This window comes from Aspergillus bombycis, assembly GCF_001792695.1.
Source record: "Aspergillus bombycis strain NRRL26010 chromosome Unknown contig00002, whole genome shotgun sequence".
Taxonomy (NCBI): Eukaryota; Fungi; Ascomycota; class Eurotiomycetes; order Eurotiales; family Aspergillaceae; genus Aspergillus; species Aspergillus bombycis.
In genome coordinates this window covers 796,463-812,079 of record NW_019170004.1, presented here as the reverse complement: position 1 = coordinate 812,079, position 15,617 = coordinate 796,463, and the positions used below count along the sequence as shown (strand labels likewise).

Sequence of the window (15,617 nt, the reverse complement as noted above, 5' to 3'; positions counted from 1 at the left end):
ATCTTAGTAGGGGGGCTCTGTTTGAGCCAACAAGAGGGCAGCATGCTATGTATGTACAAAGAGATCAATCATAAGGAACACGATACGATGATGCCCTGCAATATCGCTGGGAGAGGTGTTTTTGCCACGCCTACGTGTCGGTAGTAGGGTTAGTATGGCAACAAATGCCACCCTGCCCTGCCCTTTTGCGCTACGCTTAACTCCCCATAGTGATGAAGGACCGCATATTCTGGTGTACATTATAGAGAAGCAGCAGAGCTTGTAAATCCACCATCCACAACCAAAATCTGTCCAGTGATGTATTTAGCCGCGTTGCTGGCCAGAAATACTGCAGAGTTGGCTATATCGAACGCATCCCCCATGCGCCCCAAAGGGACGGGTTGTTGTGTAATCTTGTCATAAACCTCTTGCTGGCCGCTGAATTTGAAGTTATCCACCAAAGGCGTGTGGATGAAACCCGGCACGACCGAGTTCAATCGAACCCCTTTCGGTGCGTACATGACCGCTGTGACCTTCGTAAACTGGATCACCGCCGCCTTTGCCGCCGAATACGCGACCTGTGGCTTTCCAATGTACCTCAAGTCCGCAATGGAGGCATTATTGACCACGCACCCCGACCCTTGCTTTTCCATGATCGGAAGCACCACATGGCAGGCTAGGTAGACCGTTTTCAGGTTGAGGTTGATTTGTTTGTCCCAGACATCGGGGGGCATGCTGGCTGGGTCACCGGCTACTGTGGCGCCCACGTTGTTGATCAAGATATCGATGCGGCCATACTTTGCCATCACGGCGTCCACAACTCTCCTCACGTCCTCTTCCGATGTCACATCGGCTTGGACGATATCACATTTCCCGCCTTCCGCCTGGATGCGTGAAGCGGTGCGCCCTGCCGCCTGGAGATTCACATCGCAGCCGAAAACCTGGACGCCGTTTTGTGCGAGACATCTAGCGATAGCTGCCCCATTGCCCCATGCTTCCGAGCCTGGTACATGCGTTTGCCCGGCTCCCATAATCAGGGCGACTTTGCCATGGAGATCCGGGTATCTTGGGAAGGTGGCCATATTGTGAGACTGATCAGGATTGGTTTGCTGCTGGAATCTGTGAAATCCTTGGGGTGGTGGAGGGGTTTCTCGGTGTGACGGCGCAGAATCAATAAAATCGGGAAAAGGGGGATGGTCTTCCTCCAAGCACTACTTTCTCCGTTGATGTGAGTTTATAGGTTATAAATAACGTATGCATGCTAGGTAATGAAGCGACCTGCTTTCAAAAGAAGCCACTCTCGGGCAATTGTCCGAGTAGCGCTGCGGGGTTGCTTTACCTTCATGTTGAACTTCAGCCGGAGTTGTTTCGATTGTCCCCGCCAAGGTCCGAGTCGCCATAGGTAAGAGAATGCATCCAATATCCTTGGTGGACAGCTGAAACATGGAATATAGTTTCTCCAATGCTCGTCATCGTGGAAGGTATTACGCCACGGTTGCCAGGTTTCGGAGCTTCTCCGCACGCTCTGATGTTTTACATAACCGTGGTTGGTTGGGATGATCGCTCTGATATTGCTTCCGTTTGATCGACTAGCAGAGGTACTACATCAATATAGGTAAAATGGGGCACAGTATGCATGGCATCCAGTCTACGAGTTTGCAACCATGGGTGGGCCATTGATATTCGGAACGAGGATTGAATCTTCGGTCTATTCGATGCACATCGCAACTTTCCATGAATTTCGAAGGAAATCACCTATGGTTTGTATCTCACTTGTTGTATTCGTTAGCATTATTATTGAGAGCTCGATGGAGTCGACTCCTGGCTTATCGGAGAGTCTACAGCACGAATGTCTCATTTCCGTATCTCTATCACACCTTCGCCCTGATCTTTGGCAGTTGATAGCCGCCTGTTTCTTGAATTACATTAAACGCTCTGTCCATGAACTCCTTCACATCCCCTCCTAGCCACTCCGGGATTAAATTGCTCCGGGTCAGCTCTAGCTCGCGTAGAAACTTTCCAGCAACCTGCTCACGGTTATTTTAGTTTGGGATTATTTCCATGCAATGTGGCTGGATTGAATGCGTACCAATAGGCAACTGCCACTGTTGTTGTCATCTAGAGCCGACCCAAATATCACCTTCCCCACCATCTCTGGCGTGTTGGCTTCCAATCCAGCTGCCTTCCAGCGTTCCGTTAGGCCTGAGGTTATCGCAGTTGGTGTGAAGAAAGGAGCAACAGCAGTGATGGAGATGTTATAACGCTTTGCAGCTAGTTGGGATGCTCTCAGTAATCCAACCACCGCGTGCTTGGACGCGATATATGCACAGACCCCAGTCCCCCCAAAGTACCCCGATGTAGATGCCACCATAACAATGGACGGTTGCCCCGTCCTCGTGTTGGATGATAATCGCATGTGGTGCATGGCCAGCCGCAATGCTAGTAGTCCAGCAGTAGACACTGTCAGTAGCTGTACCCATGTCAAGCGTGGGGTCCGTACTATTCAAAGTTCCCTTGATATTAATATCAATGACCCTAGATGCCTCTTGGGACTCGCGCAGGTTTCCCTCGCTATCCACATCCTCCATGTCTAGAACATGTTCCGATTCCATGACGCCGGCATTGGCCACCACGGTGTCCACACTCCCGAACATCTGAATAGTTTGCTGAAAGAGTCTTTGCATTTGCTGCCAATCTCGTATATCGACTGGAATGAATACAGCATGGTCCGGATACGAGAAAGACGCAATCAGCTCGCGGGCGTTGCTCTCGAGGGCTGGAATATCGGCAAGGACCACTGTGGCACCACGGTTGTTAAACTCCCTGGCCGTTGCCGCACCGATACCTCCCCCTGCTCCTGTGATGATCACCGTTCGCGATCTTGCACGGTCCAGGATGTCTTGCTTGGGCTTGTTCGCATCCATAATGGTGGTTCCAAGGTATATCTCGGAAGGTCAATGAGATGAAACGCTTCTTTGGACAGAGCGGTCCTACCCCGTCTTATGTGATAATGAAACGTTTCACACGCACTGTTCGTACTTTTTGTCATCACCCCACATCGGTGGTGCTAAGGAAATAGTGGGACTGATGGGAAGATCAGACCAGACCCCACTTGCGGGGATGCCATGCTTGCCCCGAGACAGAAGCGGGGGTTCTCTGACATCCTCTACGCGATATCAAACCTGGGATGAGTAGACCGGGGAGTATACTGCCATCTCCGAGGAAGGATAAATAAGCTCGACCAGAAACGACACCCGGAATGGCTAACAAGAACAGGCCATTGCCCTAGTCAGAGTCAATCAGAGTCAATCTCGTAGTCTTCTCTCTCTCTACTGGCGATGTGGCTGTCTCTCTGCCCATGCTCAGACCACATATAGCGAGAGGACCGTGCCATCTTGCAGGGTTCGCTGAGAAAACCCTACCCCGCAAGACTCAGAGCGTTATGCTGATCGCATATCTCCCCGGCGCCTTGGTGTCTACGTTGATCATGCCACTGCTACTCGCATCCTGACCCTTCCGTAGCCAGTGGCGTTCCCTCGTCCTGTTTTGTTTGACTTTTTCCCTGAATTGGATTGTTGCTTTCCCCGGTTAAGCATCCCCCATACAGGGTCACAGGTCTGGGGTAGGCCTGGATTTGCGGGGAAGACATGGCAAACAGTCGGCTCGAGGACATGGTGTCAATCTCAAGGAATTCCACAGTTCCAGGCTGGGTTGTTATTTCTTCTTCACATTCCACACGTCGGGCGGCCAACCATTCAAGACAACCCCCGATGGTCTTCAACTCCCACCACACCGATCTTTTTCTACTGCACGACGCAAAACAATGTCTTCAAGCGACGTAGAAGCCAGTCTCGATGGAGACGTGAAGTATGAGCATGCTGAGGAACTGGAAGATGTTCCCAGAATAGACCCAGAACTAGAAAAGAGGCAAGCCATGGCCTTAAGGGATCGTCTCGAATTGGTGAAGGCACCTACTGACCTACGATGGACCAGGATTGTTCGGAAAATCGACTGTCGGCTCCTACCATCGACTGCCATTATATATCTCCTCTGCTACCTCGACAGATCGAACATTGGTAGGTGCCACGGCATCGACTGCCGGCGCCTCAACTTACTGACATGGCCCAGGAAATGCGAAGATCCTCAATTCATCCACGAACGATACCCTGTTGGAGACCAACAATATCTCCAACTATCAATTCACCATCGCAATGATGGTTTTCCTCGTGGCCTATTCTGTATTTGAAGCGCCGAGCAATCTGGCATTGAAAATCTTTCACCCGCGCAGGTGAGGCTTTCCAAGATAGCCGAACGAGAGGTAATCACATAGCGTCTAACGCATATTTAGGTGGCTGGGGCTACTTGTCATTGCATTCGGCTCCTTCTGCTTGGGAATTGGATTTACGCACAATTTTGCCGGACTAGCAGCCCTCCGATTTCTTCTGGGTGCTGCGGAAGCCGGTGCATTTCCAGGTATGTACTGCTGACATTACACTCCTTCTGACACATTGAACTCTTTCACCTGTTCTGTCCCATTATACTAATCTCTTTCGTACATCCCTCAGGTATGATTTATTATTTCACATTCTGGTACAAACCCGCGGAACGCGCCAGTCGAATTGCGGTATTCATGTGCAGTGCCACACTGTCGGGCGCCTTTGGCGGGTATGGACAATCGGTTGACCTTCAGGATGTTCACGGTCCCTGACAACAACTAGTGCGATCGCATATGGCGTCGGCCACCTGAATGGGGCGCGAGGATTAGAGGGCTGGCGATGGCTCTTCCTGGTGGAAGGAGCTCCAACCAGTAAGTCCATTGTCTACGATACCGGGAAAATCAGCTAATGACGTTTGTCTCTCTCAGTTGCTGCTGGCTTGCTGGTTTTCTTTTTTCTGCCAAGCTACCCCGAGAGCGTAGGATGGCTCACGGATGAAGAGAAGAAGTTCCAGGCGCTTCGTCTAGGAGACAGCGGTTCCTCGGGGTGAGTGATCTTCGATGTGCTGTTCAATCACTCGAGGCATGAGGGGCTACTGACGCGTTGGGTCGATCTTTGAAGCGAGGATAAACTCAACTGGAAAGACGCTAAGGAAACTCTTCTCACAGGAAGACTCTACCTTCACTACCTTACGTATCTAACCATATCGGCTGGGGTGGCATCACTGTCCCTGTTTGCTCCGACGATCATTGCGGGACTGGGCTATACGGACCTCCAAGCCCAGCTCTTTACTGTTCCCCCATATGCTGTTGCATATCTTGTGACTTTAGGGCTTGCGTGGCTGTCAGACTGGCTGAAATGCCGAGGAGCCATCGCATGTGGTTCCCAGCTTGTTGCCTCGGTGGCTTTCGTTATCCAAGGTAGGTTCAATAATTCGTCATATTTTATCCTCGTCTCACCGGTACAATGCTAATGCCCTGCTAGCATCGCTGCCGGCTGAGGCATATACTGCACGCTATGCGTTCCTCATCATTGCTACCGCCGGGGCGTTTGGGGGTCTGCCCTCACTTAACGCCTGGGTAGGAGACAACATCCATACGACCACAGCACGGTCTATCACAACCGCACTCAACATCTCCTTCTCTGGCCCCGGGCAAATCATTGGTGTCTGGATTTACAGAGCCCAGGATGCCCCGGCATACCGATTGGGCCATGGGGTCAATGCAGGTATGAGCTTTCTGGCCGCCATTCTGGCCTTCTGCTTGACGCTTTACTACCGGCGACAGAATATGAAGATGGAAGGTACTAACCAGACACGTTGGGTAACTTGAGGATGATGGGGACCGTGAAAGCCCTAGATTCAATAGTAGTAGCAGTCAACCATGTATGTTTCTATTCAAGAGTCATTCATCCTTATTTGTAATCGTATTTTACTGATGCACTGGGTCCTGGCTCAACTATTTAGGCGAAACGGCTTGAACTACGAGAGTCATACATAGTAGCGCAATTGACAATTGGGCCGGCCAGTGGTGCATTTCCCCCAGTTCCGGCCAGAAGTCTAAAAGCAATCAAGTCTGCCTTGTTTCTCGCCAGCCCACAACCGAGAGTCCAGGCCAAATAGAACACGTTCGATACTAGCAGAACCGGCAACCGTCCAATCGTTTCAGATAAAAGACCAAGAAGTAATGGCCCAATGGCGTACGCAAGCATGAAAATCGTGAGTGTGAGCTGAGAGACCACAGCATTCCTGATGCCCAGATCTGCTGCCATGCTCGCGAGGGCTGGTGCAAGCATAGTTGATGAGACCGGTGGGATGAGTGTAAAGCATGAAACAATGATCGTGATCCCCCACCTCTGGGGTTTGGGCCAGGTCTGAGGCTGTGTTTGATCTAGCCCTACCGATGTGGTCTGTTTACCATCTCTCTCCTTAGTGTGTCTCTCTCATGAACAAAAGAAACGATGTAAATTCAAGCGCTACGCACCGTTGGCAGATGGTTCGGGGCATTTGACCGATGTTCTGCATTTCCAGTATTCTCTGGCCATGCTGCAGAGATAGGGTTCTCATTCTCGCCCACATCTCGCCGTATTTGCACATGGTGATATCCCCCCTGCTGCTGTATCGAAGCCATGGAAAAGAAATGTAGAAAACAATGTATCGGAAGCGAGAGATGACCAATCGTCGTAGTCTAGGAAGCCTCGAGTCTTCCGTTTCGTACTGCTGGATGGAGTATGACAGTCTTTATCCTATGTTCTCTTATCATGTTTGCTGGAAGCTGTTGGAGGTGAATACAAAGAACGTGGAGGGGGTTGGAGTCAGAGCGGGGAGGGTTTGGGGTAATATGAGGCCGCAACTATACGATTTCAATGCAGACGGCGACTGGAAGCTCTGTCTGGTCCACCATTTTGGCTTGCATCGCTGACGAATGTGGCTCATGGACTTGAATCCAGGAGCCTCAGCATCCCACTCCACCAAGAGGTATATGGCAAAGGACAAATATAGGGTCTCAGTCTATTCACCTGTTGTTGCCCCATCAACACAAGTAAACCTAACATTCATCACCTTTCTCCAGGCCTCAGACATGTCCCTGCCATGCTAACCTGAAATCCTAATCCCTAGCGCTTCTCAGCCGGCTTTGCCTGTGTGTATCATCTGGAAGAACACATGCGAGGCTGAAAGACCCAACCTTCAACCCCTACGCCTTCTGCAATGAAGAGGTAAGATCTTCGTCGCATCGCCAGTCCAACGCATCCTGAATATTATGTTAACAGGTTGCTTTGTACCAACGCAATATATCACTACCCCAAGAGAGGCACGATGGAGGACAAAATTGGTATCGAGAAGTCGTGTTCTGGGTATTGCTGTCCTGTTTCCTTCTTCCTGTGTTGCATAATGGCCCAGGAGGTAAAGGAGGTGGATCTGTAAGCCGCGAATGGTTGTATCGGGCACATTATGAATGGCAATCCGGCATACGAAGCTTCTTGATATGATTTTTATAGACAAGTTCTGTACACGAATATTATTCTACCCTGACTACTACTATAACTCACGGATTCACTATCAGTTATCATACATTGAAGTAATATAAGGAGGCTTATGAAACGGGATCGGGATAACATATCCTGTATCTGAATAGCTAGAGTCATGTTGAGACAGTAGTCCTTGCTGGACTTATATTGTCATTATGACCTACTCATCGGAGGTTATATATCATACTTGTGCGCGCGATCGAGAGGTAGCGGGATTATACGCTTCCACAAAGTCATGTCTAACGCCTCAGCTTATCCATATTTGATTAAAGAGAACTTATCGCTCAATGAAGCTTACGAGGCCTATATCGAATTAGCTTTGGGTACAGGTGTTGTTTTGTAGATGTCGGGAATCTTTATCAGCATTTGACAAGGCTTACTCACGCTCGTTAACTTATTGAGAATTAAATTGATTGCCTTCACGCCAGGTGCTGATACTATGATTGAGATCCATGTATGTGTTAAACCCTACCTAGGGCGTGATGAGGCAATACAAGTTACCTAGGATATGAGGATCCTGATGCTTTCAACTGGATCCAAATAGGTATACGCGCACAACATATGCTGCTGATTGTGAAATCCTATACAAGTAGTCAACTCCCCATCGTCATTGCGAAAGATTTATGTCTTCTACTCATACTGCCAGACAATATTTCTCTTTGCTTGATAGTAATATGTCCCTGTCTACTGTTTACTCTATTTGCAATATCCACCAGGCATGTTTTGGGTAACAACTATCATCTAATCGCAGGCTTTTTTCTCAGGAACGAATTTTATGCTATACAATTTGACGAGACTTCCACTCTGACGGTCGTCAATAACATTACTATGAAGAGGTCCGTGCATTTCCTAACATTCTCTGGACCTTTGGATCCGGAGGAAGGCAGTGCCTCTCGGCGCGGCTTGCGCCTCTAGAGCGATCTACATACTACGGGTGGCCTAAATTATTTTTAGTGTTAACAGGGAGGGGTATGCGCATTTTACAGGGGGTTGCTCGTATTTCCAGAGCATCAAAGTAAACCCTACTCGATCTCCAGACCCCAGCCAATATAAGGTGCACTTGCCAGGAACTCTTTCTCATCAGTTTCCCTGAGTCACCTTCCCACTTCCCTACCTATCCCCATCTATATCATTCCAACATGCTCCGTTCTTATTTGCCTTTCGCGGCGTTATTTGCGGCTTCCGCGCTGTCATCCCCTCTCTCATTAGCATCTCGAACACCAGACGCAGCCGCCGAGCAATGTCACGGCATCTCTGGGCCGTTTCTTGGTCCTTCCTTTCCTGACCCATGTCAGTTCGATAAAGGTAGAGTCTCCAGGGAAAGCAATGCTAACATCATCTGTAGCAATCTATTATACAAACGACACGTGGTACTCTTTCGGTACTTCCAATGGAAAGGATTTCCAAAGGGCAAAATCCGCGAAGTTCGAGAGCGGATGGAGCAAACTTGAAGGCCCAACCTTGGCCATCGATGAAGCGACATGGGCAGGCCAGCAGCAGAGCGGCGTCTACGGCTTATGGGCACCTGATGTTTTTCAGAGGAGCTCCGACAAGAAATTCGTCATGTTCGTGGTGAGTGGGGTGTAACCATGAGACGGATTGCTAACGCCAGATCAGGTACTTCGCGGCGCTCGACAAGGAGACCATCGGTACTAATAAAGTTCAACACTGCATCGGCGCGGCCGTCAGCGACGATATCGCGGGCGTGTACCACCCTGAGAACGACTTTGTACAGTGCAACCGAACCTCATCGGGCGTGATTGACCCCGCGTGGTTCAAAGACAACGACGGCAAGCAATATGTCGTGTACAAGACAGAAATCCCCGAGAACTGGCTGGAGATTCGGGAGGTGCGCAGCTCCGGGCCCAAGGAAGGCGTCGAGTGGATTGGCAACGCACAAAAGCTGCTCCGGGTGAACGGCCAAGGCTTTTCTGATGGAAACAATATAGAGGCTCCGTACATCTTCAAGCGCGGTGACACGTACTTCTTGACTTACAGCACTCACTCCACTGCTGAACCCACGTACGATGTTCAGTATGCGACGGCGAAGAACGTGAACGGGCCCTATACTAGGATCAAGGAGCCGCTGCTTAAGACTACAGATGCATTTGGTTGCAAGCTGATTGGCCCTGGCGGTGCAAGCTTCCAGCCAGCGTCTAATGGTAATCAGGAGGTTACCAGAATAATCTTCCATGGTCTTACGGATGCGATGGATATCAACAAGCGTGTGGTGTACACAGCGACTGTGCAGGTCGGTGGTGACAGGCTTTCCATTGATTCGGCATAAACTTTGAGCTACCCTATGGAATTTTACCTTTATGCGCCATGGGTTAAGCGTGCACACACAAACCCTAATTTCGCCTGGTAGCTTGAATATATTCAGACACTATGTGTTATTCTTTAATGTGGTGTGGTATAGTTAATCAGTCCTTGTTACAACAGGAATAGACCTACCGAAAAGGGGAGAATTCTAGGCTATTTGAAAAGGACCGCAGATATAGGAAGAGACACGAATCAGTCTCTTTTGGATTCGTTCTACTATTCAGTCAATACACCCTTTCCTTTCTATTCGCCCACGTATCCTTGCCTAGTTGAGGTTGACAGGCTATCTACCCTGTAGAGTAGATCCTCCGTTACAGTACGCGAGAATTCAAATTGCCTTACCGGTGGAACCCATTCATGGGTGGGGTCTTTACACGACCAGCTTTAGAATTACAGGGACTGGAACTGTTGACTGAGGTGTCCAAGCTACCTGGTGTTGAATCGGATCTACTAAATGCACTCCTTTCTCAGCGGGGCCTCAGTAGCATCTCCACTGGAGATGAACAGTGAGCTGAACAACGACCTGGGACTATTCTATACACCGTCTCTAGAAGCATCAAGACCTTTGCCGTACCTGGTAGACGTAGTATTGGTACTAGCCCCCACTCAACTTGCGTACAAGTAAGCACTAACAATTTCCAAATAAGCGCTAGTTGAATTCTGGCGCAGAACGTGAAAGACTAATTGCTGAGCTTTTTAAAAGGCTTTGTATATATTCCTGTCATATTCATTGGGGGGCAGGGCACCTATTTGCTATACAAGAGTCTCTGTGTTTGCTGCGGGATATATCTACTAAATGCATATAATCTTCAATTCACTCTAGGCATTCGATAGCAGTCAATACTTCAGTTTAAACCGGATACGTGATCAGCCTTTCGAACTGGCAACACTGCAATAAAGACACCCAGAGCTGTTTAGGCCCGTGAACAACCAGTCCCCAAGAGGGATGAAGCGCACAGTGCCTCTAGAATGCCTGTGTCTGGGTTTTAACCGGACGGGGACAGCATGTAAGTCCACTTTAACATCCTTTATATCGCCATGGAGGCCTAGCATCATCAGGGAAAGTGTATTGCTGACCGAAACAAGCCATGTGCACTGCACTCGAGATTCTGGGGCTACCATGCTGGCACTCCACCCAGTTCATGTCGACACGGTTTGGCGACCCCGAGATGTGGTAGGAGGCAGTGGATCGAAAGTTCTTCGGGGCAGGCAGGACCTAAATTCAGGCGCCAGGAGTTCGATCAGCTGCTGCATGACTTCGCTCCAACACCCCAGCTATTGCATTTTCGGACGACCTGATCGAAGCGTATCCGGAAGCCAAGGTCATGCTCGATGAAAGAGATATCGACTCGTGGTATGAGAGCTGAATGAACAGTGTGATTGAAATACTTATGACCCGATTGTCATGGTCATCTATCATATTAATCGCTTCTTCACTCATCCGATTGGGAGAATCCACAAGACGACCTTCCAGGGCTGGTTGGGGATATCTAATCCTGAAGATGCCCGTTGCAAGACTAAGGCTAAGTATAGACAACACTATGAGCTCGTTTGGAGCATAACCCCCAAGGATAGGCTCTTAGAGTACAAACTGTCGGATAGATGAGAGCCGCTGTGTGAGTTTCTAGGGAAGCCGGTGGCAGACCAGCCCTTCCCCCATGTTAGTGAGAAGACATAGCTCGATGAAAAAGTCCAGCTCGTGCTTTCACGGGGAATGAAACGTTTTGCGTGGAATGTTTTTGTTTTCTTCTTGGTTCCGCTGACTTTGGCTGGGCTGATCTACTCTGTGGTGTAAAAGGGCTGATGAGTGTTGTGAATATATATTGTGAAGAAGCTCGTTTTCAGGGAACTAGTGTTCTTTTGTATATGGATTGTTGATCTTATACTATACGATAACATTGAATATGTATGATATTATTGAAACTTAAATATTCTTGAGAATATCAAAACATCCATCTAATAGAGGCTCAGCCACTACGCGTAGTAAAGGTCAAAAGAGATTTTTGTTTCCGAAAGTAAATCGAAGCTTTGCTCTCGGGAGATTTAACCGCTGTAGCTATGTAGCATACATCGTTTGACTTAATCAATCAGGCGATACCTTGCTCGGCTGGTTCTAAACTGCAACCGAGGCCAGGGTGTCTGTAGGAAGGGCCGGGACCAGGATCTATGCAAAGAGGTCCGGGTTAGGGGCCCGGGCGCTCTACAGGAGATATGTGCCGATTCGGTATCGGATCCGTGATACCTACATGGATAGGTCATAATTCTAGACCTTATTCTTCCGTGGCAAGGCCTCTGATAGATGACACCTGAACTAACAGGGGCTCCGCTACCAGTATCAGCAAGCACATCTGCTGCCTCAGTAGCTCTAATAAGTACTTTCCCGAGATCAGTGACTAGATTACCTTGTCTATATTTAGTTATGAAGGCTACTATATGTAGATGAGCTCATATCCAAAAGTAGCTGATACTCCACAGGAACTACAGCCTAGAAACTGCACTGCCTTGTGCATTGAAAGATTACTAGGTACATTAGAGTGTCATTTGAACTCTATCCCAATAAACATTCATGGCTAAAGTTAAATTCACGTATCCTCCATTCCATCGTATGATATATAATGCACACACAGTTACGTCAGGGTTACATGGTTTCTTCACTAGATTAACTGAATAGAACTGTTTATGCCGACAATAGGTTTCAGTGCTTCACCAGACTCCGTCAATCTCCAAAACAGTTCACTCAGAGGCAGAAGGCAGCCAAGTTCAGCTGTAAGATATGGATCCTCTTCAGTTCGACAAGATCGGGCACCGCTACAACGATGCGGCCAATCTTCCTAGCGTATGGCTACTAGAAGACACCCTTAAAGACCGAATTGGTGTGATTCATGGGCTCGAAGTGCTTGACTTAGCCTGCGGAGCCGGGTACTGGTCCCGAAAAAGCATTGACTGGGGAGCTAAAAAGGTTGTTGGCGTGGATATCTCTAAGGCCATGGTGGCCAGCGCACGTCTCCAGGCCCGACCAGATGACCCCTCTGAGTTCCATGTTGTGGACTGCATCAAACCATTCACCATAGGGACATTTAACCTTGTCCTAGGCATCTGGCTTTTGAACTATGCCAAAAATCAGACGGAGCTGTTGGCAATGTGGCAGAATATCTTTTGCAGCCTAAAGCCCGGGGGACAGTTTCTCGGAATCATTCCAAATTTCGAAATACTACAGACAACTGCCTGCGGACAGGAATACCACTTTGGGGGAGTGGCCTACAAAGTGCTTGAACGGATGACAGAAGGTGCCCGCATTCAAGTTATTCTTGACACTACGGACCCGATAGCCTTCTTCTGCTATATGCTTGAACCGGGGGTGCATGAGGAATGTGCAACTCGGGCCGGGCTCGGCAACTTGCGATGGGAGCCGCTTCCTACTGAATTCGACGTGGACTTGGGTCCTCTTTTTTTCCAAATTGTCACTGCTTCGTGCCCCAAGTCATAGACTCCGATCTATCCGTTGCTATCATTTTCGAGATTATGCTTCTACGACTGGTTCCAGGGAGAAGGTTAGTTGCAGCTCTAGGGCTGCATTAGTTCCCATGACTGCGTGATACAAGTCACCACCCAGGATAGACCCTTGTCAATCCAAAGTTTCTGATCCTGGCGGTTTTTGTTTCATGTTGGGCTGTACGTAATAAGCCACCTTACTAGACAAGTGACACAAGCTTAGCTTGATGCCTGTTCTATTTAGAACCTCTTTTGATGACCGTCACGTGTGTGTTCAGCCCTATTGATTTCGTTTTACACGACTCATTACTGCTCATAATATGTTCATGATTTAAAATCCTGCTTAATATCCTAGTGGCAATATCCTAAGCCTCTGTTCCTCGTATTACCTATTGGCTCCATTGTCCGATTCCGTATATAAAGGTTTTGGCTGTGATAAATCTCCTCGTTCACTTTAGCGTGTGGAAAATGTCTATAACTTCAAGAGTGGCCGTTGGCTGTTTCATCAAAAAAACTTTTAGGATATCATTAACTCTAAAAAATGTGCTCGCTAACTGGCTGCTATCCCGTAACAGCGTGCCCATCCCACGTTCATACAAATCTCATTGCTCGTCGAAATCAAATGTCACTGAACGTCACCGGACTATGAGAAGTGAATGCCCTCCTTATTGAAGGCATGAAGAAGACGAAGGAAATCATTCTCGTCGCACTTCTGCGCACGAGCGTTGGCCAGTTCAGTCCGGTCCAGGATCCGCTGAAGCTTGGCCTGTATTAACTTGGTTACCATGATTCGAGAAACCTTGTTGTTGCCGATAGTTAGCAGAGTTCCCTTGGGAATCTCTGGGACATTCTTCTTTTCGAACCCCATATCACCCATTAGAATATCATCCTCGTCCAGCTCAGGGACATCGTCGGCATCCGCATCGTTATTCGTATCCATGTCCACGTCCTCCATGGGCTCCGGCTCCCCATTACCCAACATGAATTCTATATCCGCCTGCGTAACCTTCTCCGGGTACATCGTGGCGAAAGTAATCCAGTTTCTTTCAATCATGGCGCGCGTTTTGTTGCCCATGAAACCCGCACGCAGGGTTTTGTTCTTACGCACGAAGCATATACGCAGCATACCATCCCATTCGTCCCAGCTGATGGCCGGACGATCGGCCTTGGGCTCGACTCGGACCACACTGGACTCGACCTGTGGTGGAGGACGGAAGTTGTTCTTGCCCACTTTCATGATATGCTGGACACGCGCGAAGAACTGCACGTTCACCGAGAGTCGAGAATATAAGGAATCTCCAGGGCGGGCAATAAGACGGAGGGCGAATTCGCGCTGAACCATCAGAACGCACATTTTGGGAGGATTAGGCATGGCGAGGAGTTTGAAAACAAGCGGGGAGGAAATCTATCGGGTGATTGTCAGTCTCTCCACCCCGCATTCATGATCGATCAACAATCCGCCCAAGGGAAACACAGCACACATACCTGATAAGGGGTATTACTGATGCAAATCTGGAACGGCGGCAACTGGCTCAAATCCGTCTTGATAAAGTCACCGAGGACAATCTGGAGTCGCTTCTCCGCCGGGGTGCCTTGTACATTCTTGGTGAGTTCCGCAGCCATTCGAGGATCGACTTCAACCGCCACCACTTTCTTGGCCTTCGCGAGAATGCGATTTGTTAGGACACCGGGACCAGGACCGACTTCCAGAACCGTCTGGCCCTGCTGGATATTGGCCTTGTCGACAATGGCATCGGCAATCGCTCCATTCTTGAGAATATGTTGACCGAGATCGGTATTGAACTTGAAGATAGCGGATGCCGCCTTACCCAGTGGCCCCTTGTCGGGCTTCTGGTAGGGGCTTTTGGCACCGCTGCTGTGCTTGGTTCGTGCGACTTTTCCCATTGCGCAATGCCTGGTGGTGATTTCAATATTTGGTCTCCGCGGGAATTTTGTTGATCTCCAAAAAATTCATGCGTTATCAGCGGGACACGGCACGTGATCGCACTGATAAGTCACATGATTTGCTGATAGCCAAGCTGAGTCATCCAGGCACCGAAGTCACATGGTAGCTAACTACTGCATAAAATTGTTTTCTAAGCATTTGCTTACTTTTGCTTCCTATGCATAAGTTTATGTGCTGACACTGAGAGCCCTATGTATAGAATTTCCTAAGTCTCTCATTAAATCTGATATGCAGTGAATCCGCAAGTATGTGAGCTCATATGGAGACGTCGCAAGATCAAACCACCCCTCATTATGAGTCAACTCTGATACCCGCCTCCATTCGATACTTCTACCCAGCCATTTCGTTTCCAGATGCTCCTTGCCTGTGCCTGTAGACCAATATATGAAGGCCGT

At 48.9% G+C, this 15,617-nt stretch overlaps 6 protein-coding genes across 6 annotated transcripts; 3 read left to right on the top strand and 3 right to left on the bottom strand.

Moving 5' to 3' along the window:
- Positions 1-239: 239 nt before the first annotated feature.
- ABOM_000691 (SDR family NAD(P)-dependent oxidoreductase) lies at positions 240-1,061 on the bottom strand (the record flags this gene model as incomplete). Its single annotated transcript, XM_022527821.1, has 1 exon — positions 240-1,061. The coding sequence occupies one exon, from the start codon at positions 1,059-1,061 to the stop codon at positions 240-242; it is 822 nt and encodes a 273-aa protein (XP_022394621.1).
- A 789-nt stretch (positions 1,062-1,850) lies between these two features.
- Positions 1,851-2,903, bottom strand: ABOM_000690 (short chain dehydrogenase/reductase; the record flags this gene model as incomplete). The annotated part of the gene is made up of 3 exons (XM_022527820.1): positions 1,851-2,006; positions 2,069-2,250; positions 2,312-2,903. 3 exons carry the CDS (start codon positions 2,901-2,903, stop codon positions 1,851-1,853), a joined length of 930 nt encoding a protein of 309 aa, XP_022394620.1.
- Positions 2,904-3,802: 899 nt separating this feature from the next.
- ABOM_000689 (MFS transporter) lies at positions 3,803-5,746 on the top strand (the record flags this gene model as incomplete). Its single annotated transcript, XM_022527819.1, has 8 exons — positions 3,803-4,055; positions 4,108-4,267; positions 4,328-4,452; positions 4,545-4,644; positions 4,698-4,786; positions 4,844-4,961; positions 5,037-5,335; positions 5,400-5,746. The coding sequence occupies 8 exons, from the start codon at positions 3,803-3,805 to the stop codon at positions 5,744-5,746; spliced, it is 1,491 nt and encodes a 496-aa protein (XP_022394416.1).
- A 2,835-nt stretch (positions 5,747-8,581) lies between these two features.
- ABOM_000688 (glycoside hydrolase family 43 protein) lies at positions 8,582-9,729 on the top strand (the record flags this gene model as incomplete). The annotated part of the gene is made up of 3 exons (XM_022527818.1): positions 8,582-8,732; positions 8,788-9,007; positions 9,060-9,729. 3 exons carry the CDS (start codon positions 8,582-8,584, stop codon positions 9,727-9,729), a joined length of 1,041 nt encoding a protein of 346 aa, XP_022394417.1.
- Positions 9,730-12,537: 2,808 nt separating this feature from the next.
- Positions 12,538-13,251, top strand: ABOM_000687 (class I SAM-dependent methyltransferase; the record flags this gene model as incomplete). The annotated part of the gene is made up of 1 exon (XM_022527817.1): positions 12,538-13,251. One exon carries the CDS (start codon positions 12,538-12,540, stop codon positions 13,249-13,251), a length of 714 nt encoding a protein of 237 aa, XP_022394414.1.
- Positions 13,252-13,899: 648 nt separating this feature from the next.
- ABOM_000686 (dimethyladenosine transferase) lies at positions 13,900-15,215 on the bottom strand (the record flags this gene model as incomplete). Its single annotated transcript, XM_022527816.1, has 2 exons — positions 13,900-14,661; positions 14,742-15,215. Coding segments are annotated over 2 exons (1,236 nt in total), but the record flags the coding sequence as incomplete, so codon positions are not given.
- Positions 15,216-15,617: the final 402 nt, after the last annotated feature.